At 36.4% G+C, this 25,966-nt stretch overlaps 3 protein-coding genes across 3 annotated transcripts; 1 reads left to right on the forward strand and 2 right to left on the reverse strand.

The window, feature by feature from the left end:
- Window positions 1–99: 99 nt before the first annotated feature.
- LOC127165782 (uncharacterized) lies at window positions 100–7,674 on the reverse strand. The gene is made up of 14 exons (XM_051110679.1): window positions 7,514–7,674; window positions 6,845–7,079; window positions 6,399–6,493; window positions 6,094–6,293; window positions 5,662–5,740; window positions 5,374–5,552; window positions 4,408–4,731; window positions 3,695–4,093; window positions 2,288–2,470; window positions 2,128–2,188; window positions 1,822–1,984; window positions 1,570–1,641; window positions 1,384–1,474; window positions 100–240 (listed from the first exon to the last, which is right to left on the reverse strand). Exons 1-14 carry the CDS (start codon window positions 7,541–7,543, stop codon window positions 150–152), a joined length of 2,202 nt encoding a protein of 733 aa, XP_050966636.1. The 5' UTR covers window positions 7,544–7,674; the 3' UTR covers window positions 100–149.
- Window positions 7,675–12,144: 4,470 nt separating this feature from the next.
- Window positions 12,145–17,170, reverse strand: zmynd19 (zinc finger, MYND-type containing 19). The gene is made up of 6 exons (XM_051111138.1): window positions 16,918–17,170; window positions 15,375–15,434; window positions 15,040–15,146; window positions 14,330–14,470; window positions 14,042–14,222; window positions 12,145–13,676 (listed from the first exon to the last, which is right to left on the reverse strand). The coding sequence occupies exons 1-6, from the start codon at window positions 16,966–16,968 to the stop codon at window positions 13,533–13,535; spliced, it is 684 nt and encodes a 227-aa protein (XP_050967095.1). The 5' UTR covers window positions 16,969–17,170; the 3' UTR covers window positions 12,145–13,532.
- A 2,085-nt stretch (window positions 17,171–19,255) lies between these two features.
- Window positions 19,256–24,702, forward strand: bspry (B-box and SPRY domain containing). Its single transcript, XM_051110633.1, has 6 exons — window positions 19,256–19,906; window positions 20,831–20,929; window positions 21,223–21,453; window positions 22,382–22,407; window positions 22,507–22,631; window positions 23,330–24,702. The coding sequence occupies exons 1-6, from the start codon at window positions 19,511–19,513 to the stop codon at window positions 23,863–23,865; spliced, it is 1,413 nt and encodes a 470-aa protein (XP_050966590.1). The 5' UTR covers window positions 19,256–19,510; the 3' UTR covers window positions 23,866–24,702.
- Window positions 24,703–25,966: the final 1,264 nt, after the last annotated feature.

The following is a 25,966-nucleotide window of genomic DNA, read 5'->3' on the forward strand; positions in this document are numbered from 1 at the left end:
TATGGACTGGATACGTTAATCCACTTTACGAATGAGCACCAACACGGGGGACTAATAAAATAATCACAAAACATTTATTGTTTTATTTATCATTGAGAAGAAAACATCTGAAATACATTCATTTATATTTAAATAAAGGAAATATGCATTTATTTAAACACTGATTTTGGTAGAGTTTGGTTAGTGGTGGTACTTGGTATTGTCTTCCTCTTTGTGGACTTTGGACCGTCAGTTTTATTTCTGAAAGCAAAAAAAAAAATATATTAAAAATATAAATAGATAAAATATATATTAAATTAGTACAGTAAGATATAAATATTTTATGTTGTTTTTATTTTACGAAATATTCATAACCATAGGCGAATAATGTATGACAGGGGTGCCCAACCCTGTTCCTGGAGAACTACCTTCCTGCAGAATTTAGTTTCAACCCTGACCAAACACACCTGTCTGTAATTATCAAGTGCTCCTTCAGATCCTAATTAGTTGGTTCAGGTGTGTTTGATCAGGGTTAGAGCTGAACTCTGCAGGAAGCTAGATCAGTTGTCTGCCATTGGGTTTGACTTCCAGGGGTGGGGAAGGGGGCGATCACCCAGCATATGGCAATGAACATCCACAGTAAATGTCACTACTGAATTCAACAGTTTTGAGTTTGAGGGTGTGCAACATGTGCTAGAGTATTTACTGCTACTGTGTACCGTAATTATATTGTATGCGTTAGTAATATAGAAACCCTTTTAAAACCTGTTGGCCAGCTTCCCAGGCATAAAAACATGGTCAACTATAGTGATTTGTATTTCAGCAGGAACAAATGTTCTTTGACCCCATCCCCTTCATTTTTCTTTTTCCTTCCTCTTCCTCTTTGTCTCCCACCACTAGGATTCATTTTGCAAAATGCATAATAACCTGTGCTCCTGTTTATATTTTCTGAGATTCTGAATGGTGTGCCATCAGTTTTGTTACATAATGTTCACACATGGATAAAAGTGTACCATTTGAGTTCATTTGGTGATGCTTGAGTTAATTATATTATGTATTTGTGTTTTCTGAATAAGAACATGGGTTAAACATGCAAACTGGGGGCATTTTTGTGTAGAGCTTTGCAGAAAAGATTAAGCAAATTGGAATGTATGTGAAAACAGGTCAACTGTTTTAAAAATGTTGAGAAACGTGTCTTTGTTTTGAGAACTTAAAAGAGTGTTTTGGAAAATTGGGCCAAATGAATCAGTTATAGTGTGTTAGCAATTGAAAAAAACTGAATTAAATGCATTATGTTTTAGTTAATTAGATATTACTATAGATCTCATTGGTTTTTGGATTGGTTTTAAATTATAACAGAAATTCTATTAGCAATCCTTATGAAACTAATTACACAATTCATACCTGTCCCTTTGTGGTCTGTTTTGTTGTAGTTTTGTCCATTTCAGATTAGACCAGTTAAATGAAACCGGCTGAAGCAGTCTCACATCCTCTGCTGGATTAAAAAGGAAATAATAGTTAGCATTTAAATGAAGTGATGATTTAGTGGCTACATCTTAAGTCTGAGAAAAAGTGTCAAGACAAACTCACAGATTTGTTTGGTGATGCCTGGAAGTTTTTCTCTGGGAACTTTTCTGTCTGAGTTCCACTGCATCAGTCTGGCTGTAGGGTTAGCATTTAGTCAGCATATTTAAAAAAAAAAAAACACACACACATAACACTATTATTAATGTGGCACATGTTTATCATATCTGCAAGTTGTAACTTATGTGCTTTCATTCTCTTCCCTTTATTAGCTTTCTGTTCATGTTTATGTCATAAAAATCACTTATGGATCTGTACCTGGGCTGATCCTTGCCCTAAAGTGTCTGAGGTCCTCTGGATGACATGGCATTGATGACATGGTCAGAGACCGAAACATGTACTCAGAATCTTCCTGGTTAAGAACTGTAAGACGGTCAGTAGAGCTCACAGGAAACACAAAAGCTGGACCCTGTTCGTCAGTCTTCAAGAGAGTATTTAAAACAAAATCTTAAAACTACTTATAAACCACTGTGTATTAACATTGCATCAAGACAAGAAAGGTTCCCTGATCTACAAGGTTTAAGATGAACAGGAAAGCCCCATTATAGGTAGTTGTCGCAATACCTTAGATGTGTGATTGGAACACTGAATTCCTTTAGGACTATGTATCTGAACTGGTGGTTGCCTTTCAAAAAAACAGGAAAGGAAATGATTAAATAATTTCATTGCTTATGCTTACGCATGAGAATAGCAATTGAAATAACAATAGCTGCTTCTCATGTACTTTATGACACCTCTGTCTTTTCGAAGGTCAAGGGTTCTGTGTGGGACCATAGTCAGATGGACCTTAGACTTAAGTGTAGCTGGTGAAACTGTGTCATTCTGTTTGATCTCACTTATAACTTGGATGCTTGGAGAAGGAGTGAAGTGTTTTGAGATGGTCTGAGGGCTAGGGGACTGCAGATACCTGAATAAATGACACAGACAGCACAGGAAAAAACATTTGGAATTACAATTACAATTAAAAATATAGATGCAATCAGGCCAACATAGGAAACGTAGGTATTGTTTGATTTGGTATGTCATTCCGAATCTATTAAGACCAATCTTATGATTTTTGGCCAAAACTAGTCAGATGTTATAAGCAGAAATGTCCATTTGTTTTAGATTTTTTTGACCAGTAGGTGGCGTTGTGCCAAAGTACTCATGTGGCCTCAGGTCATGCTTGTTGTACCATAATAAGTTTGGTCAGAATCTGCTGAAGTGTTGCGGAGATATAGCCTCATGTCTATTTTTGCACAAACTTTATCAACCAATTGTTAACGGGCTTTACGAAAACAGTTTGATATATATAAAAGCTCTTGGTAACTTGCTCTGAAGACGATCTGAGCCAAAAATGTCCCAGTTTGTGTGCAACCTTGTTACTTCATCATAACTTCCCTATTAAAAATAAAACACTCAATAAAAATGTGAATTTTCAGAATGTAACATCATTTGGACCCTTGCTGGGATTTTTTTTCCTACACAGTGTTGATAGCATCAGTTAATCAAGCTTAACTATGGATCTCAATCAGTTATTTTAATTTATGGTAAGTTTAAGTTTGACAATAACCACAAACCTACATTTGACTCCATACTAGGTAGTCCATACTGAGTAACAATTTATATTTTTAACAAAATATATTTTTAACACTTTATTTTGTTTATAGTTTTCAACTTGGTTTTGTGCAAACCTCATATAACTGTGAAACAGCTTAGTAGTATTTTCCTCTTAAGATGGACAACAATGATTAATTAAGTTTAAACTTAAGTCCCTCTTTTCATTTATACTTAGTTAAGAAATGTAATTCCCGTTTTGTATATTTTTCATCATGGAAAGATTACTTTATTTCTCTATTATTTTACATTTACATTAGGCATATCAATAGATAATTAAATGATTGTAGATAAAATAATTAATTTTTGACAATAGTATCATTAACATATATTTACAGTTAACATGTTTTTTCATTTGAACATGTAGTGCATTCATTTTCAAAACAATCATTTTGCATTAAATCAGTTGCTTCTTTTAGGGAAAACATATTAAATCTCACATGATAACTTTCATAGCCCTATAAATCATTCAAAACAAAGAAATATATTATTATGTTAGCACATCTGTGATATTATAGTTTTTTCCCTAATTTACCTATGTGAGTGCAGGTATTCATCCCGGGCTGTCTTCTTTGTGACCGGACTGCTGTGGCAGCGCCCCCTGGAGGTTATGGCTGTCACAACACAGGTGTAAGATGTGTTTGTAGACAGGCGACGAGCAGTGTATGACCTTTCTGTGCCCAGGTACACCACACACCCATTCAGACTGAGCTCGTATTTGAAGAGTCTCCCTAAAGGAGCAACAGGAGCTCCCCAGTTTATCTGCAGTTCATGTCGTCCCAGGACAACTACGGCCAGAGCAGAAGGAGCATGATCCTGATCTTCTGCTGTCCTCACCTCAGTTACTGCTCTAGGACTCTCTGTGTCCCCTGGACCAAGTGAACTCACGCTCAGCTGGTAGGTGGTACCAGGAGATAAACAGCTCACTGTAGCCCTGACAGACAAAATAAATAAGTAAATAAACAAACTGCAATTACAGCATAATAAACTAAAACAACTTTGAAAGCCACCAAAAGCAATTGAACTTAAAGGTGAAGTGTGTAATTTTAGTGTAAAAAACAAACAAACATGAAATGCCTTAGTAACTCAAAAGGGTTTTTTTTTAGGAGTAATATATCATATTGAACAACAAAAATGGGTCAAACATGGTATTATCTATTGTGAACTGATTTGTGAATTGTGGATATGGACACAGACTTGACACACTTCACCTTTAACATGTTATTATGAAAGGCTGGTATGACCCACCCCAGCAGAGTAGTGGTCTTCACCAGTGTGTCATTACAGTAGATTTGGTATGATTTGGGTTTGGCTCCTTCCTCTGGCTCTATCCAGCACAGGCGTACCTGTGTAGCTGTAGAGCCTATCACACAGAGCTCTCGTGGAGGTTTAAGTCTGGTATCCAGCTGCTCTGGAGTAATAACCACAGGTTCACTAAAAGGACTAATGTCACCATCAGGTGTAGACAGGCTGAGCTGTAGGGAGAGGGGCTCCATAGATTGCTTGGAAGAAACAGGTATGATCACCTGACACAACAGGCCATGGTACAGCATAACATCCTTGTCAAAGAGACTACAGAAACCCAAAGGAAAAACAGTGAAAATTATGTGAATGTAACATTTTTAATTATTCAAAGCTTCCAAACGGTAAACTTGTTACTTTCCACTAACTTCATACTTTCCACTAATAGCTTCACAATAATGTTATTCAAGGTATTTTCTGTCAAAATTTTCTTCACAAATGAACACAACTTAAATTTTGAATACAATCTCCAACCAATGAAACCAGAAGTGCAGAAAGCTACACTCCTAAAAATAAAGGCACTTTGTGATGCCATAGAAGAACCTTTTTTGTTAAAATGGTTCCATAAAGAACCTTTAACATCTGAAGAACCTTTCTGTTTCACAAAGGTTTTTTGTGGCAAAAGTAGATTCGTCAGATTATAAAAAGGTAAGAAAGAGATGGTTCTTTAAAGAACCTTTGACTGAATGGTTCTTTTATGGCATCACTGTGAAGAATCTTTTAAAGCACCATTATTTTTAAGAGTGTAACTCATTTTTAGGTTTTAGGACTCATTTCTGCAGCATTACATGTTTTTTAGACTGGGGGCAAGAGGGTTGAGTTTTGAGTTGCACAGCATGTTTTACAGTACAACAAAAGAATGATTTCTTATGATAGGACAATTCTAAGTATTAAGAACTGTGGAAAATTAACCTGTACATAACGTCCAGGCCGCTTTCAGGCTCACACGTCTCCCATGATACAGTGCAGCTTGTTGATGAGAGGTTTGTAATCATCACTGGAGGTGGTTTGGATAAACGCTTCAGTCTCCTGAGACACATATTGACCTCCTCCTGCAGTTCTACCCCAGTGGATGGCGACACAGAGAGCAACTGACAGCAAAGAAAATGACAGTGTTATCATTACTGTAATATACACACAATACGCTAACACAATATGTAAATCAGCACTGTTGTGTTACCAACACATTGATCATGAAACCTTTAATTGCTCATGCAGAGGACAATGCATCCTGACAGAAACCACTCCACTTGGCTGGGACACCAGCATTCGCACTGTCCTGTTAGACAGAGAGTTGGTTTTAATACGAATGGTTCGCCCAAAAATGAATATTCTGTCATCATTTACTCACCCGCATGTTGTTCCAAACCTGAGATTGTACATGACTAAATCTTGATCAAAAAGGTTGAAAATAACTGATTTAAACAATTACTATCTAATTATTTTTGTGCTTCGAACTGTGGTAGAATGTGTGTATATTGGCCTAAAATATCTGTGGTATGCAGATTCACATATGATAAAGAAATATAATTAGTGTTACTGTACATGATATCCTACAGATTTGTTACTTTTCTGGACAATATCCTTAGACTGTTATTACATATAAAACTACAACTATAGTAATTAACCTACATAGCAGCAAACCAGATACTGTCTGGGTCTGGGCTCTGCAACAGCTGTAAAAGACCATCCAGCAAATCAGGGACAGAGGTGCTTTCCATCAGCAGAGCATGGCCATCTTTATCATTTGCTAAGCAGCTCAGAGCAAAGCACACTGTTTGGCCCATTTCCACTCCCGACCTGCTCAACAGCAAAGCCTGCAGTCGGCTAACCTTGTGACAAAGAATAAAATAATACCTATAAGTGATGTTTAATTGACTGAAATTTTAACATGATTCAATCAAGACCTCCGGAGAGAATTTATAAGCATTTCTTACCAGCTGATGCTCTTTGGCCTCTCTCAGAATGAGGATCTTGGCTTGTCTGCTACCACACAGACGGCCAACAGCAAATGCTGCATTCATGGCCGTGTCTGCAATAATAAAATTTAAATTTAATGTTGTTGAATCATTTTACATTTTACCAAGCAACAAGAGATTCAAAACCCAAAAGCAATTAATGTGGGGTAATATTAGTGTAATTGTACAAACGTAGTGCTGTCAGGTTATTCAAATAATAATTATGAATCTCATTGTTGATTTGATATAGTTTATATGATTAATGTCAAATTCTAAATATGCAATTACCGCATAATATATATACTGTGCGCTTAACTTCAGTGTTTCTTCAGCTAAGAACTAATTTTAAGGATCCTTTACATACATACATACATACATACATAAACAAATAATTCATTCTTTCCTAAATGAAGAAGGACACTGACCTTTGTGGCTACATGATAAACATTGTGTCAAACATCTGAAGATCTTGCAGGCAGATGAATAGGATAAAACCTTTTCACAGGTTTCTTCACATAGGAACAGTCGTGCAAGAATAAGTGCTGCAGAGTTAACCGTATTTTCTCTCTCATTCTCTAGAAGAACAGATAGGATCTCAAGAACCTGATATAACACACTTTGGATCTGAAGGAACCATGTCCGTCCTGATGCAGTTTCAACCTAACACATGAAGAAATATAAAGTCATCAATTGTGTGTGCACTAATCCATGTTGACATTTCACCTAAGCAATGGTATTTGTAAGAGTAATCTCATTAGAACAATTTTGATAAGTATTAAGTGTTAAAGAGTGAGTGAGTGTGAATTGGAGGCATTAGCTTTAGCTTACTTCCACCTTAGGACGAAATGGTCTGAGAGAAAAGTATTATAGGGAGGATGGGGTAAAATAAGAATGAGTATGTGTATCCACCATATTTGGGGATAAATTTGTAAGTTTCAGTAACTTTATTCGAATACATTGCCGAGATGCACAATTTTACCAGTTAGGTTAATGGCCTTTTTCCCTCCCAAAAAAATAAACTTAAAAATGTTTTGTAAAGGTCAGATTTAAATGAAGGTACAATGCAGCATGCATTTGTCGTTATGCAACCATACCAATGAGGCTATGGCTCCAGCAGCATTCATCACAACATCAGGTTCATCTTCAGTTAAAGTCTGGACAAGGTCACATATGAGATTGCTATCCCCTTTAGTCCCCTTTTGAAGTTTCAGCACTACGGACTCATTTTCTAGCAAGACCCCAAAGATACAAGCTGCAGTACTACTCAGCCTGTACAAACACACAGAGAGAACAACCTCACTGCACAGAACTTGGTCCATTTATTTAATCATTTTTAAGAAAACACTGCAGGACCATTTAAACGCAATTGTAGTGACAAATGCTGCCCACTAACTTTGTACATGGAAAGAAAAAAAGATTTGTACAAGTAGGTACAATATAACATAAGTGATTGTAAATTAATTTCACCTGCTTTGGTGCAAATGAAAGTGTCAAAAAGTGAACTAGAGAGGCAACAGTAAGACAACCCTCAAACAGGGAATAGCCAAAGACAATTTGCTCTCTCCTTATCCTTCATGAATGAGTTGTCTTTAGTTTTGTGTTTTGGAAGGGTCTTTATTAGTACTTGTACCATGAGGCGGTATCTGCAACCCAGTCAGGTTGCACAGGTAGTCCAGCTTCTCCAAGATGGCACATCCATACGTGTCGTCACTGGGACGTTTTGTGTCTCCAAGCACAGTTTCAAGAGCATGGAGGCGATACCAGGAGATGGGTCACATCAGGCTACTGGTGTGCTTGTTTCTGACCTATCAGACTATCAGAAACAGACTCCACGAGTGTGACTTAAGGGCCCAACATCCTCTAATGGGACCTGTGCTCACAGCCCAGCACCATGCAGCTCTTTTCGTTGTGATCTTGAATCCAGCCTTCAGTGGTCTGATTATTTTGGTACTGACCATTCACATAATTCATACAAGTAAAGAGTTTTAACTTAAATATATCATTCATTGGCATCCAGTTTATGATTTAAGTGTTCCCTTTTTTGAGCGATAAACTGAAAAAGTTAACATATTATTAACAGCTATACTTTTGTGAATAACAATAATAATATTAAACATTCAATAATAATAAATGACAATAATTGTTTTATTGCAAAATATAATTTAGAATGTGGTAAAATTCAGTAATATAATATAACATTTAGTATTTTAGATGCAGACACTATCCAAAACAATTTAACCTGTTTAATATCTTATAACCCATTACAGTGTACAAAGCAAGGTACAAAGAAGTCCTGGCAAGAAGAAACCAATATTAAATTGTATTGTAATTGTAATACTTTGTATTAAACAAGAGAGAGCGAGTCTGTGACACCTGGATGAGTGGTATGTTATTCAGTGTTGCTATTGACGACAGTTGTTATTGGGAAAAAACATAATATAATATAATATAATATAATAATCTGTGATATTTATCATATTTCATCTGTAATTTTGTAATATTATGCAAAAAGTGTGGTGAAATAGGTTTCAGCATCCCTGTGACCCATTAGATAAACAGTTCAGAGAATGAATGGATAGATGAAAATAAAGAAGAACGTAAGGGACTAAGCACTTGCTAAAAAAAAAGACTATGCTTCATGCAGAAACCGTTCTACATTAGATTTAAGATCAGTTCTTAAATGTGTATGTGTGATTCAGAGTTGAAACCCCTAAATAATGTCATTAACATGTAAAGAGCACCAGTCAACATCCAGATCCTTTACTTGAGAATGGCAAGTGGCAAAAAAGTGTGTACTCCTGATGTGAACCTGACTTGACGCTAAACACTTTTTTTATGTCAAAGACCATTTTTATAAATCTCAAAAGTGGCATGGATTTTAGGGTACAAACGTTCTATAAATGAGGCCCCTGGTTTCCGTAACAGAGAGGCCATCTTCCCCTCTGCTGGTTTGAGTTCAACCTGAGGACACTGTCTCAACAGAAAAGTAAAAGCCAGTTGCTTGTGCCTTTTAATCATTTCACCCTTTCAACAAAGAGAAAGACACTCATTGCGCTTTGACCTCTCAGAGGTCTTTATTTGTAAGAGGTTAAAGGAGAACCACTGAGCAGGATGACTCTCATAAATCGAAATTTATAGGCCGAACACAATGGGCTGTTGCTGTTGCTGAGGTGACCATTTCTAATGACTTGAGCTGTAGTTTCAAAGCTGAAAACTTCTTAGAGTTCTATTGCAGTTTGTCAAGCATTCATACTAACTTAAAATATAATTATCAATGCTGAAACAATCTGAGAAAATATTAAAAATGGCAAATACAATAAGGTACACTAGGTATTTTTGTGTTTATGGTTTGTGGGCTGATAAAACAGCATTCTCAAAGGTTTCAAAGTACTAATAATTTCTGTAGTAAAATATTTTTACAGTATATACCTTCAAAACAATGTTAGTCAGTCTCATTACTCTGTAATGTTAATGCACGTCATCATTTCAGTTTTAACAGGTGTAATTTATAGAGCCAAGCTATTGTGTTAACCTGTCTAATGATTAAGATTAAAGTACTGACCATGAGGCAGGTGACTTCAGCAGCTTTTGTAGAGCATCTATGCATAATTCTGGGTTGCAGTGCTGAAGAACCTTTTCAACAAGTTCACCTTTGTCATCCTGAGCAAGGTCAACAAGAATTTGCAATGCAGAGGACACATGATCAGTGTCCGGACATAGAAGCCAAGTCAAGGCATTTCCATTATGACATGGAGCTGGACAGCAAGCTGTTGATGTCATCCTTCAAAACACCCTAGTATACAAATAAATAAATACACACATACAAAAATAAAATACAATAATAATAGTTATAATAAAATAAATAAATATACAAAAAAAAAAAAGGATCAATTAAGTAGAAAGGGGAGAAAAGTAAGTTATTCTCACAGTGCCTTAGAAATGTACTGTGCTTGTATCATGACATATGGTAATGGCATTATATATTAATACTGTTACCTAATAACAGTAGCCTATTAGTGTCATTACATCGTACCCTAATGCCTAAAAATGTACTGTGCCACTGATGGTATATGATTAGTATTGTGGTTGTTTGATATATACCACAGTACTGAATGATTACCATAATTATTCACGACACTACAAAGACTACGATGGAAATCAGCGAGCACCACTACCACGTTACTCAAATTAATTTAGGTCTACCCTTGACACATGGCACTTTGAAAAATTAACGTCCATCTGACAGTACCATGTACAAACAGCAGCATCAACAACAACATTATAGTACATATCCAACAGATTTTGTGATTTTTTTTTTTCTTTTTTAAAAATAATTTGTCTTTTGAAAAAAAAAAAAAAATGCTATATCCAACAAATCCACGCAACAGAGAAAATCAACACTATCATTTAACAATTTTGCTTACCGGGACGTCGTTTGCTTCGCAGTTCCTCGTAAAGTTAGCTTCTATTGGAGATCTTTAACTTGCTGCTCGTTACATTTAAAAAGAATTCGAGACTTCTTGAAAACATTTGCCTGTCTGCAGGGAGATACAACAAATGAAATAACCACCCCTTCCGTTCCCATGGAGACGTTTGGCTAAAGGTTATTCACGACATCCTTTTTAGACACACATTAAACTGCACTGATCCTTTTGAGAGGCTCAGCCTACATCAGCTTCTAAAAAAAGATTAAAGTGACAGTTCACACAAACTTAAAGATTTGTCATCATTTACTCACCACCATGTCGTTCCAAATCTGTATGATGGAAGCTAACACTTTGAGAAAAAAAAAAAAAAAAAAAAACGTTTGGTGACGTTTCCGCAACAATTGAGTAAAAATATGATTCTGAAAGTCGAAAAAAAAAAGAACAGAAAAATCTTATCATGAGTTAACACAATTCACAACACATATTATATGACTTCTCATTATAATAAACTTTCTCACAATTCTCACTAATACGAGATACTATGTCGGTATTACCTAAAAGTTTCTTAATATTATAAGATGCTAAGTCATTATTATGAGAAAGCTTCTCATTACTCTTACAGAATAAGTTTGACTCCAATGCAGCAGAAATCCATTAAATTTCCATTAAAACTGAGACACTGAAATATTTTTCAAAATAGAAAGTCATACACGTTTGGAACATGTCATTACATTTAATAAAATATCAAACTGACATTAATTTAATAAACAAATAAAGAAATAAACCTAAACTTCTTTTTAAAAAAATGTAGTTGTTAAATTTAAAATGACAAAGCAATAAAGAAATCATTTAAAATTAAGACAACATATGTGGTACATGTAAAATATCAGGTTAACAACACGTGAACTTGGGAGTACTGTCATACATCTTATTGAAATTTCTCCCACAGTTGGTCAAACGCCATTGAAAAAACAACTAGCTTTGCCTTGTCAGGTGCCACACTTGGAAAAACAGCTATTTTAAATAAGTAATTTCTTGTGTTTCTTACAATCCATGTAAACGACCTTATACATTTCAGGACCACTGTATGTGCTTTTAAAGTTTGATTTTGACTTTTGACTCATTTTGACTTTCAATGGTACTCATTGTATTAAAATTATTAAAATTGCATAAAAAGTGTACATGCTAATGACAATATTGTCTACTTTTTTGGTTCAGTGGACAGAAAAACCAAAGAACACCACTTTTAACCTTAAAGGACAGCATTATATGGGCAAAACAGACACTTTGCAACCAAATTAACCTTTACACATTTGAGAATTTATTTCATTAATTTTATTCTTATATATTACAGTGACAAGAGATGGTCAGTTATCACAAACTTTGTCCATTCACATATTTATGCATTTAATGTTGGTATGGTAATAGCTTAGAAATAATAAAAAGAACAGACACCCCAACCTACCCTAGACTCCCATTTCTCAGAAAAGAACAAGGATCAAAGTGAGGATATTCAGTGCACAGTGTTCAACCCCAACCAGATAAATAAATTATTCAGAATACGAACACAGACAAACATCACATGTATGCGTCTATTATACATGCTTATTTGTGAGTGCGCGTCACAGTTTGGTAGAGTTGCCCTTGACGTAAGAGGAAGACACACTTGGAACTTGTGTGCACATTTTTGTATCAAGAAGAGAAATTTCTACAAAAGTCAAGAGTCAAAAAAAAAAAAATTTCATAAATTAAACTCACTTTGACAACGATTTTAAGACAAACAAGAAGACTAAACATTGAATGACTGGGACCCAAATGACAATTTTAGACATCCAAGTACACGCTGACAATACGAATCAGAGTCAACTTTCCATGTGGGTTTTCAAGTTTTTCCCAGGACATCCCTCTAAACTGAGTGCTTGTTATAGTAAATGAAACTAAACGTGTGGGATGGGTCAATAGGATTGTAATGCATTTCAACACCCCCCACCCCCCATCACGGCATATCCCCCAACTCTGCAACCCAAAAAAATCCCATAAAGCAAAGAAAGAAAAAGATAAACAAAAAAAAAATAATAATAATTTCAACCACTTTATCCATGTCCTTTAGTCAATAATGGCATTGCACACACAATACTGGTGGTGTGGTTTTGCACAGCTATTGGCTTTATACTTAATAAAGGTATGGCAGGTGAGTGAATATGTGCTAGGTTATGTGCACAAGAAGTCCAACTGGGAGAAGAGGAGAAGGAAGGGTAGTACAGTGAAGAGGTCCGTATTCCATCTCATCACCCGTTGTACAGCAGTTTTGTCCCTCGGCGTCTAATACTTCATGACAGAAGGGCGGATGGAACAAGCGAGCGCATGACTGTCAATACTCATATGCAGTCCACAGAGAAAGAGTTATGACGGCATGGTGTTTTTCTTCATTAAACACACATCCATAGCAGCAGGTGGAGCCTTTAAGACCTCCCTCTGAACAAAACAAAAAAAACTCCATTTCCCATAATCCCCATAGGCAAGTTGTGGAGATATGAAAGTTCTGGGAAGTATGTTTTTCCCCCCCAATAGGCCCATCCAACCCACCAAAATTGTCCCCTATCCTACTAGTCAGTTTTTGCATTTCAACTCAGTCTCACCCCTCACCCCCTGTGACCATCGTTCTTCAAACTGGGGTTTAAAGGGATCATCGTTCAGGCTCAGATTCCAGGGCCAGAACCCGTTTACGCTCACGGCACTGCTTCTTGTGGGCCGGCCAATCTCTCTGTTGGCACTGTGAGCCGCAGTAGCGTGCCACTTGGCATCGGCCGCAGATGTTAAACTCCCTCAGCTGGAAAGATACAAAGACAGAGACACTAGTAGAATTGTCACAACTCAAATCAATGAGATAAACACAATAAACATGTTAAAGTGACAACTGTTTGAAAAGCATGCAGTCAATCTTAGCAAATGAGACATTATAATTTCTCTGAATATAGTGTACAATTCTGTGCAACAAAAACATACACATATCAATATACACCAGCATATTACCTGTTGCCATGACTCCTGTGCTATTTTGCACACTTAAAGCATTTCATTTTAAATAAAAGTCTTATGTGAGTGTTATGTGGCTGTGTTCATATTCAACAATGCATGTTGCTAGCTCAACAAAACAAGACCACACAGAAAGCCTTATCTCTACACCATACTGACCCTCCTCTCAATGAGCGAGCAGGGTGGGTAGTGACACTCGTAGTAGGTGCAGGAGCACTCCTCCTCTTCCACCAGCTCTCCGTTGGCATTGTAGTAGCGTGTGCGACTCAATTCCAGATACTGCTCTTCCACTGGGTCTGCTGGAACCTGCTGGATCGCCAGCCAGTACAGCGACTGCTCTCTGAAGTGAACATTATACAAGCATAATTTACAAAACATTTCCTAAATTTTCGGTTTCTTGCATAAAAGCTGTACGTCATAAAATCTAAAAGTATGGATTTTAATTACCTTTGTTTGCTGGACAGTTCTTCTGGTTTGGGACTCCATCCCACAGGAACGAGACGCAAGTTGTCTAGACGGTTGTCCACTGTGACTGAGTTTATGTGAACTACTTGGAAACTTGGAGCAATTCCACCTCTGTGCTTCTCCCTGTGAATAAGTACACCAAAATGTGACAACTTAAACATATATAGATGTCTAATTATTTGCAGCCTCTTCAGGGTTTACGCATATGCAAAACTACATATTTTTAAAATCAACTAGTCGATGGGTTTCCTGAAAAACTGTGAGCTAATCACAGCATGCTTAAACAGTGGAGGGTAAATGCTCTTAAGGTGCAAACAGAAACATTGCAGGTCTTTTTCATTACGATATGATCTAGCATTGATTATCTTAGCCAGCAACACAATATTTATAGATGCCTCAAAACACACCATGAAACAGTTAGTATTAAATAGACTCTGGAGCCTGAAAATGTATCATAAGGTGCATCGTAAATATATTTTTTATGCATAGCATCAGTGCGTCATATTGTTAGACATTTGACCAATGCATCAATCCATATATACATCATTTCACCCCTAGTGAGAAGGCAGCTTCACGAAAAACAAATTTCATTATGACTTTCACTAGTGGCCCAAATTGTGACAGTCGTATCTAAAGATCGTAAACGGTGAATAAGCAGTGGAAACTGCAATAGGCTCTAACAGTACACTCACCAGAGCAACTCGTGCAGTGGTCGACCAGCCCATCTACCCTTGCCAATGTCAAAGGCATAAGCAAAGATTTTTGCCCCATTCCCATCTGCATCAACTTCCATGCGTGCCTAAAAATAAAGACATGCAGGCATTAATTTCCACAGGACTAAATAATAGTATTGTGACCACAGCAAAAAAGGAATCCTTTGGAAGTTTCTTAAAATAAAAACTAAAGTAAAATGTGCTAGGAAAAACTTGAAGTAGTCATAACACATAGGATTGTTGATTCAAACTTCAAAAACAAACAAACAAACAAACAAACAAACAAAAAAGCAAGCAACAAAAGGAGTTCTCACCTCAAAGGCATAGTTTTCCACCAATGGTATGTCTTGCTCATCAATCAAAGTGTACTTTGTCTGAAGGAACAAAAAGTTAATTAAGAAAACAATCCAAAAACATCAGTTATCTTGCTCCCTCACTGAAAACTCAAGTCAAACATAATGTGTTTTTAGGCTTCTCACACCTTTTGACCAATTTTCTATTAGTTTCTATTATTAAAGATTTGTTTTCACCTCATGTCAACACAGAACGTTCTACATGTTTATTTCAATGCTGTTTGCGTTTTAACTTTGGTTTCGGGAAACACCGAATGACTTAACTATGTTGGTAACGACGGAACTGGCGACCAGTTTTAGCCAACGATGCTTTTGTGAAACGCACCCCTGACAAGTTTATTAAACCAGTTCAGACGCAGATCGCTGATGTCTGAGAAACAATAACTACGTTAGTCGTATGGTTACTCAAAACCGAGTTTTCTGATAATTAGGACAGTTATTCGTGGAATTTTAAATTTGCTTTTTAACCGCTATATGAAAAGTATATCGGTAACCTTACCTGTGTGTAAAGTAATAAAAGAAAATATTTTAAATGTTATGCTTGTCACTACAGATTTCAGAATTTAATAAGTATAAAAACAGATGAAGACAGCCCAAGCAAACTCTCCCGATTTCTCAGAAGAAACACGTGCGCAAAGTCTGCCGACCAGACATAACTTAGGACCGTCGATTAACAGGAGCTCTATTCCGTCTTACGGCAACATATAGTGGGCATCATTGGACTGTATGGCACGCATCTCGTTAGTGACTTCTTTCATGCGATTTCTCACATGCTCCTATTGTTAACCCCATAGATATCCGTTTACCGGCTGCCCTCTAGTGTCATGGCATGAGCGGCCTGGCATCCCAGAAACAGCTTGGATTTGTTCAAGATGACGCAAAGAAAGCAGTGAGGTTTAATAAACTGACAGCATTTTATAGCAGGTTTAGCAATGCATTACAATGCGATTGAGATGAAGCGACTGAATAAATGTTTGACAGATAAACCGCGTAAGGACAGTGCTAAGGCTCATCACAGCCAACATGCCGGTTGTCATGCTGCGAACGGTTCCTGGTTGAGGCATTTTCAGAGCTTCTCTGAGCCATATTGGATGACAGTGTCATTACTGACGTGGATCAAGAAAACGCAACAGTCTTGTGCTTAAAACCTTACTAAAGTGTAAATGGAAAAATAAAACTTTTACATTCCCTAGTTAACAGGCAAACTCTCACCCCAGCCGTGTAGCAGCGCTGTAGCCACGCTAGCGGCACTACCACAGCAAAAAGTAGGCGGCTCAAAAGGGACTAAACCTACTCGGCTGATGAGCTGACCAGTTTTATCATAAAATCCATCCGTTTCGACGACAACTATATGCCTACATAACATATATTCCTCTCTGACCAAGGTCGCTAAAATCAAAATGGACAAATTTGCCACTTAAATGTTAAACACAAGCATTTAGCTCACGGATCTCGAATCCCCTCCCCTTCGCGTCGCACATGGCAGCCCTAGGATTCAGCTCACCTTCCCGGCCACACGGCCAAGTCGAACAATCCCAAGCTTGAAATCCGACATTAGAGGGGATGTCAGGTCTGGGATGAAATGGGAGAGCAGGTACGACGGTATTAGGTCGGAAATCGGACCGGGCAAACCAACCCTGAGCACAATTTTTAGTGTAATAGGGTCAGTCGTTGCCCGCGTCTTCCCCACCCGCTTCCAAACCTCCGTGATGCACCGCTGAGAGGCGTTGGAAAAACCTGCCAGCTTCTGGGGGAGGGACTAACAAAATTCAGGACGTAAACCAATCGTAAAAGCGGACTGACAGCGGTTTGTCCAACCAGAGCTGTGCATCGTCAATGCATTCGTGTTGGGCGTTTAATTCTTATGCTGACGTATCATGGAGAAACGTGAACATGTTTGTCCGCTCTGTCTAATCACAATACGAGATTTCACGACAAAGCCCGCCCCTTGTACAACCACGCCTTTTCGTTACGTAATTAAAACACGACATTTTAGCGCGAAACATTGCTCACCGGTACAGCTGGTGTAAAGGGAACATCAAAATTATTCTTATTTAAGTAGCCTTTTAACTCTGTTGTGCCACTGACTTTTAACTCTGTGGTCCCATTTCCAGAAAAGTTGGGACATATTGTAAAGTACAATAAAACAAACAAGAATTTGTCATTTATTCTTTTCAACGTTTATTTAACTGACAAAAGCAAAAAAAGGGTCTCCAATGATTTCACAGACTAACTTAAATGAATTTTGTAAATATAGACACATTTTGGTTTTGATGGCTGCAACACACTCCAAAAAAGTGTCTCTGTACAATCCCAATATATGCCTAGGCCTCAGTGGTACCTTTACACAAATGCAGTTCAGTTCACTGATGTAGCCAATACCCCATACGATGAACGGTGTTGGCTTTTGGACCTAAAGAAAGAAAGAAAGTCATACGTAATAATTTAATAATAATTTAATAAAAAAAAATAAAATAAATACAGTGTATATTTTTTTTGCCCCCAGGGCCCCCTCACACGACTTTGACCTCAGAAGAAATACTTGCGCAAAGTCTGCCGACCAGACATAACTTAGGACCGTCAACTAACAAAGTTCTATTCCGTCTTACGGCAACATATAGTATCCGTTTACCGGCTGCCCTCTAGTGTCATGGCATGAGCGGCCTGGTATGCCAGAAACAGCTTGGATTTGTTCAAGATGACGCAAAGAAAGCAGTGAGGTTTAATAAACTGACAGCATTTTATAGAAGGTTTAGCAATGCATTACAATGCGATTGAGATGAAGTGACTGAATAAATGTTTGACAGATAAACCGCGTAAGGACAGTGCTAAGGCTCATCACAGCCAACATGCCGGTTGTCTAAAAGTCTAAACAGTCTCTTTTGTCTTTGACATGGTGAACTCAGTGTCTGTTTTTTCCAAAAACAAGCTGAAATGTAGACTCATCCGATCACAGCACACGTTTTGATTGGACTATCTGAAATGAGCTTAGGCCCAAAGAACTGGACAGCTTCTCTGCATAGAATTTACGTATGGCTTTCTTGCATAACAGAGATTTAATTAAAAAAAAAAAAAAAAAAATTCAGTGTATTTTTTTGCCCCCAGGGCCCCCTCACACGACTTTGACCTCAGAAAAGCTTAAAAGTTATTAAAAACAGCTTTTGGCATTGTAGTAAATTCCTATTTACAGCGAATATGAGAGTGTAGTAACATATCTAAAATCTAAGGTGGAGAATGGGGTTGCTCCATTGTTTCTACGTAGCTCCATGTGACTATGGTTTAGTTTTTTCATAAACCCTCTCATTAAAAAAAAAAAACACAACTTGACCCCGAAGAATTCATTAATTACAAATCGATCTTGAATCTCACTTTTCTAAAAATGTCATCTTAATATTACTTTTTAATTATTTGAAATACCTTAGATTACTGTAAATGGTCAATGAAATCGGCTGTGTGGAGCACTTCACTGTGGCGACCCTTGATAAAGGGAGCAAGCCGAAGGAGAGACTGTAAATGGACACTGAAGATAATATTCACTAATATTTTGAACTTTTTTTTTTTGTGATGACTGACTGTGTAGCAGATTAACTCATGGAGAGTTACATATTAACAGAAGAGAGCTGTCTGACTCCAACCAATAACTCCAATAAATCCTACATGCAAGATCAGATGACAAATTAGCATATTGCAAAAAGATAGATAGATAGATAGATAGATAGACAGACAGACAGACAGACAGACAGATAGATAGATAGATAGATAGATAGATAGACAGACAGACAGATAGATAGATAGATAGATAGATAGATAGACAGACAGACAGACAGACAGACAGACAGATAGATAGATAGATAGATAGACAGATTAAGCTACTCGAGTAACGATTCCTGGCCACAGCTGCAGGAAAACTTAATTTCAGACTTGCGCACTCTACAACCACTTCACTTCCGTGTTATACACCTGCGACAGGTAGGCAGGGCTCTAAAACTGGATACACCTGCGCCACGGGTATTTTACAGTATATACATCAGCGAAACCAGGCGAACCCTTCGTATTTAATTCTTCTAAAGGTAACCAGACATATTAGTACTGGTGCCATGAGTACGGAATATAGACTTTGTGAACTGTCAACGGTGTCCTTGCATGTCAATGACCTGGAGCCTGGCTCTCAGCTGGACGACACTCCAAAACATCAAGACCGAGTAGGAAATGTATGTGAAGGTGGCGGTCAGTTTTTACACACCAATGGTACAGTTAATGGAGAATCGTCGACAAAAACTGTGCGCAAATTTGAGAATTTGGAGAACCCTGTAGGCAGCGGTGCAGACTCCTTATCGGCTTCAGGAGAGACGAAACTGTGTCCAGTACATGAACGCGAGCTACAGTTGTACTGTAGTACAGAAGGAAGACTGACCTGCTCGAAATGCGTGTCGGATGGATCTTGTCAGGGTCACACGGTGACAGAGCTGGTTACTCGGGCAACTGCAGTAAGGGTGAGTCACGTTTAGTTAAATAACATAATAATTAGGTTTTAATGTACAAAGCGTTGACTAAACAGTTTATAACAAATAACGTTCGCTATTCCTTTCTAATTTCTAATGTTGGAATAACAGTAGAGAGTTTCAGCAGTATTGTGTATGTAAATTTGTGTATATAGTCATACGGGGAGGGCGTGGTTAGTTAGTTTCATTATGTCAGTAACGTTAAACCCCGAGGTGAAGAAACTTAGCTTTTTATTTATTACTGCAATCAGATACATTCACTTGGGAATTTAAATCTTTATCGGTCCCCCATAAAAATGTGATTTAAACTTTTCTGGCATTAATTATGCTGCTTAACGTATTATTATTATTATTTATTATTATTATTATTTGTTTTGCATTGTACATTTTTATTCACAAGAACCGATTTCCCAACACTTATAGATTAATCGCCTAGATTTTAAGTCTTTAATAATATTAAACATTTCTTTTAAAATTTGTACACTGCAAGGCTCACTTGTGTTATACACTGGCCAGAGAAAAATAACTAAATAAAATGTTAAAAAAAAAGAAAAAAGAAAAAAAGATAAAATATCAGACCAGACGGCATTTTTTTTTTTTTGATATAGCACAAACATTGTCAATCAACCAACTGAATATCAGTAAAATTAATTTAACAAAAATCACAAAGAAGTTGAAATAAAATTCAGACATTTGTTACCTTCCAAATACTTTTGAGGACCTGTATATCTGAAACCTGTTGCCGGTGTGATGAAACATTTCCTCAATACTTTCATATACCCTTTTTTTCAACAACAGACAAATTCAGATCATATCCACATTCCTTCACATTCCTGCCATGTACATACCATTAAACTGCTGGTTTAATGCCTCTTATGTGAGTTTTCCTGTTTGTTCTTTCTTTGTTTTAAACAGAATCAGTTGGTAGATGTCTGCGAAAAGATGCAGCTGCAAGCCCTGCGGATTGAACGATTCATCGAACATACGCTTACAGCTAGAGAGAAAGCTGTACAGGTACCAGAAGATTTCACTAATTAGTCAGGACAGCTATATGAAACACAATGGCTTACATGCATTGTATTATAAACCATGTTTTATCTATTTATTTATTTACATGGTAGTATTATGTTATTGGACACAATTAGACATTCGACTGTGATATTACTATATTTGTGACTTGGTGTTATAGTAAACATCATAATTAAACATCTGGTGTTATAAGATTATGTCCCTTATGTTCAGATGAACTGTAGTTATAACAGTGTAATATGTTGTTGTAATTGCCTCTTGTGCTTTATAATTGATAGACAGATGCAAGCAGTGCAAGAGAATGTGTGTTGGCTCAAGTGAATGTGGTGCGTGAGGCACTCGAGGAGGAGGAGCAGCGTCTCCTAGAGGCCATACAGAGAGAGGAAGAGCGTGTGGAGCAGTGCCTCCTCACTCAGAGAGCACACTGGACTCACACTCTGGAGAAACTCACACATGCACGCACCAGTCTGGTGCACACACTCACACACTCGACAGATACCATGATTGTGGTGAGTGAATGATAAAGCCAGGGGTGTAAAAAGAACAGAGAATTTGTGTGTAAAAGTTGTTAAAAAATATAAAATATGGATACTTTGTCAACATTTTACACATTCTATTCATTTAAGAGTCAAAGAATTTGTCATCTTAAAGAATTAGAAAGTAAAATTATATATTTTTTCTTTTTTAGGGCAATAATATGCATAAATTATATGCATAATTATCAATATGTCACAATAATATAACAATCCATATTTCCATGGCCATAAACCATGCTGACTTCTCTTTATCTAGTCACACATTAAGGTGTATATGATCTTTGATTACATATGTAATTCAGTCCACATTGTAAATCTGTAAGTTACAATATTTGTAGTTATTAACTATATTTCTTGCCATATTCAAAATCAACTATCAAATCTGATCATATTTATAGTACTTTATATTAATGCATTTTTTTTCTATTGATTTTTGGGTCCTATTTGGACCTGGATATTACTTGATAAAATTTACCACAGAAGAGGTGATCTCATTAAAGTAGTACACAAACTTTGTAGAGGAGAACAAATTTAGGAAAACAAAACAAATAAATTTAAAAGTAATCTCACCTTACAGCATAAGGTTCTAGGACACCCTTCAATTTTATCAACAGCTAAACTGACATTTGATTACAGTTATAAATAGGATAAAACATTCTTTAGTATTTAGTTGCAATAGTAATTCACTGAATAAATTCCCCAAAATAATACTTAAAATGAGCAAAGTACTTTACACTTATGAATTATTTTAACTGTGTTTATGTCAGTTTCTGAAAACTAAAATGTTTAGATGTTCATAATCAGTTAATAAATAATAAATATTTATATTTATGTAATTAATTATATTTGTGTGATATTCCACTGATTATTGTGTTTTCTATCTTTCTTTCTATTTTTTTAGAGCTCTAACGAGGAAATAAATGACAGGTAATTTTAGTTTGCAATAAATGCAATAATATGTCCACATAAATGCATAAAATGAGATAAGCTGGATATGATAATTGATTACGTATATATCGGTCCTAGAATCGAGGATGCGGAGGGTGCTGGTGAACCTAGAGACACTGAGCAACTGACTTTGAACAGAGGCTGCAGTGACAGTAAACTCATGGTGGGTTTATGGGCCAGTGCGTTACTGCTAGGACCATCTGGTAAGTGGATTTCCATTTACAAAAGACAGTATTTAATATCATACGATCATCATACTCATGGTTTTCCAATGTTTTGGTGTTACAGATTCATAAATATGATGACCCCTTTTTTTGAAAAAAAATCGTAATTTTTATGCATAAATACCTATTTATAACGGGGAAAATAAAAATATGATAATTATGCATAATATATTATTTGGAAAGTTTAGCTGCATCATCAAGAGTACTGTTAGATTGTATGTTAGATTGTTCTGGCTGTCAGTTGAACAAAATAGTTCTGATTTATCTCATAATTTTTGTCCAGAAAGTGTGTTCCATTTGCTGAATAATTAAATACAAATATATTTGTATTAATATTTTAAAAATATTAAGCATTTTCAATAACTTTATTTTTAAATCATTTATTTGACACTTCAATTTTTTTATATACTTTTTTACACAACTTCAATTTGCATACTATTTTTCTTTGAACTTTTCTGTGAACACCTTAGGACCTTCTTTCAGCCCCATTTGTTTCCTCCAACCTGTTTACGTATTGCTTACATTGAAAAAAAGTCTTCTTTCCATCTGTAATATTAATGTAAGTGTTATAAGTGTACTATAAAATGCTGAAAACCTCTGTCATTCTACATCCCTTACATTCAACTTCTAATTTTCTTTGTCTCAGCATCATTTTAACATATCTTTCTTTTCTTTAGCCCACAGATTAACTACACTACACTTTGAAGCTCAGACAGTCAGTCCTCTTCTCTCCCTCTCCAACGATCAGCGCACCTTAACTTTCCTGCCCAAACGTCAGCGTCAGTTACCCCCCTATGACCCGGCACGCTTCGACAGCTTGCCTAATGCCCTCTGCTCCCCTTCTATGTCCTCTGGTACTCACAGCTGGGTACTTGACATGGGCACGAGTGCTGCCTTCAAAGTGGGTGTATGCTATTCCAGCATAGAACGCAAGGGGTCCGGCAATGCCGCACGACTGGGCTACAACACAAAATCATGGGTGCTCTCACATTATGATGGAGACTTGTCTTTCTGTCACGATGGATGTAATGTGGGTATCACAGTGGCTAAGAAGCTCAAGAGAGTGGGACTGCTGCTGGATTGGCCTAGTCAGACCCTACTGTTCTATGATCCTGAATCTATGTCTGTGCTGCATGTAGTCAGACATGCTTTCAGTGAGCCGCTGCTGGCTGCCTGTGCTGTGGCTGATCAGAGTGTCTCTATAGTGCACTGAACACCCGATGAATGTTAATGAAGGCTCTGAAGATCCCGAGGACTTGAAGGAATGGTGGATGTAACATGATGCAATGTCATTTGAACCAATGATCATTTTTAAAAATGTTTTACATTATCTGTGCCACTGAAGACCAATATATGCAATAATATCAATCAGACTGTTTAGTTAAAGAAGCTAATTTGCCTTACTTCATAATTATGTACCATCAGTAATTCTTCGATTTTGCAAACCTGCTTAAAAGAACTACAAGCATATGCCACTGACATATTTTTATATTTATAAGTTATTTAAATAATTTTATTCTTCATCTCTTTCAAAGTAGTTCATGTGTATGTGTTAAAAATTGTGCAATTATTGTTGACTGTATTTATTACCTGCACATCATATGAAATAGTTGCATTTGTCTGTGACAATACCCAACTGATACTGATATGATATGGCTGATACTGATATTTGATACTATATTTTAGTTGAGTTTTCATGTGATCACATGAGATCATGACTCTGATGTCACAGAGGACAGCCGGGCAATTGTCTTGTTAGAACCTTGGGAAAATTAAACTTAAATGATCAGATTTTCACATGGTTATTGTTAAATCTATCATAATGACAACAATGTTCTGACCTTTTATTTGATAATGTATGTGACATTTTCATGCAATATAATGTGGACTGAAATAGTGAAAGCATTTTCTGTTGTGATAATTCTTGATAATTCTACCTATATCTCATTTGGTGGTCTGTGGCTGGCGAAACACAATAAATTGCAGATTACCATGAATCACTGTAGAATCTACCCTCCTCTAATGTTCCCTCCATCCCTCTCATCCATAATGGCGTATAGCACTTTTTTTTTGTTTGTTATAGAATTGTTTGAACTGAACTTTTTGCTTGAGATGAACTTTTCAGGAATTTTGAAATCCCTATTATTAGTAGTAAATAGAAATGTATTAGAAAAGTCTTAATTTTCTCTTATGTCATTCCAGTTCATGAACGCTTTTGAATACAGACCGAATACACAAGTTTGTTTGTTTTTTTAAAGAAGACAATTAGCATCTTATTGCTGGGGGAAAAGAAAAAGTACTAAATACTGTGCTATAAAATCAAAGACTTGTTCCAAATTTAAAGTAGCTGGATATATACAGTCAAACCAAAAAATATTCAGACACCAGGTATCAATTTTGATATTTTTTTTACTACTGGGTACTGGGACACTATAGTTAATTTATTTAAGGATAGCAAAATAGCAAAATAAAGTAAACTGTATTTGTCATACAGTGGACTATGTGCTATGTTTGCCTAAATGTTTTTTTCCTTTAATTGCTAATGCAACCTTTTTACACCATATACAAAATTTGGCATTGCTTGGTAATTAGTTAACCTAAATTGGTATTATCTAATTGTGTAATTAAATTTAACAGCTGACAGCTAATTCGTTACATACCTTTTATTAAAGTTATCTGACATTATCAAGATTAATTAGTTCTGACACAGCTTAACTCTGAGTTCTTTGCATATTTTATACCATTTTCTAAACTATAGTGAATAAACTATGATAATATGAAAAATGTTGAAGGTGTCTGAATAAATTTCGGTTTGACTGTATATTAACCATGAGACTCAGACCTTTCCAATGATATGTATTTTTCACAGGATGAATTTTGAGTGTTTAAGTTTTAAAATGATATCTAATTTATTAAAATATGTGATGACTGTGATTATGATGATTACTAAAATATGTGATATGGAAAAAGGGGCAATTAAAAAAAAGAGAGAGTGTCAAGAGACACTAGCTGGGTTAAGATGTTTGAATGTGTGCAAGTCCAAAGAGTTTGGAAAAACGATAACATTTTCATCAAACAACTTTCATAATTACTGTGTGTCTTTAGAAGATATGTAATATCTTGTGTTTAGAAGATATGTAATAAATGTGCATGATTTGTATTGGCAACATTTACAGTACTTTTATGGTACTTTGTTGAAAGTTAGTTTGGACCTAAACTGTAATGTTTCACAGACACATGGTTAAGAAAGCTCTGTGATGCACTGGCCACCTGTGCAGGGTATTGTATTGCCCTTAGTTCAAGATGCTGGGATA

The sequence above is a fragment of the Labeo rohita genome, chromosome 5, assembly GCF_022985175.1.
Source record: "Labeo rohita strain BAU-BD-2019 chromosome 5, IGBB_LRoh.1.0, whole genome shotgun sequence".
In the NCBI taxonomy this organism is placed as follows: domain Eukaryota; kingdom Metazoa; phylum Chordata; class Actinopteri; order Cypriniformes; family Cyprinidae; genus Labeo; species Labeo rohita.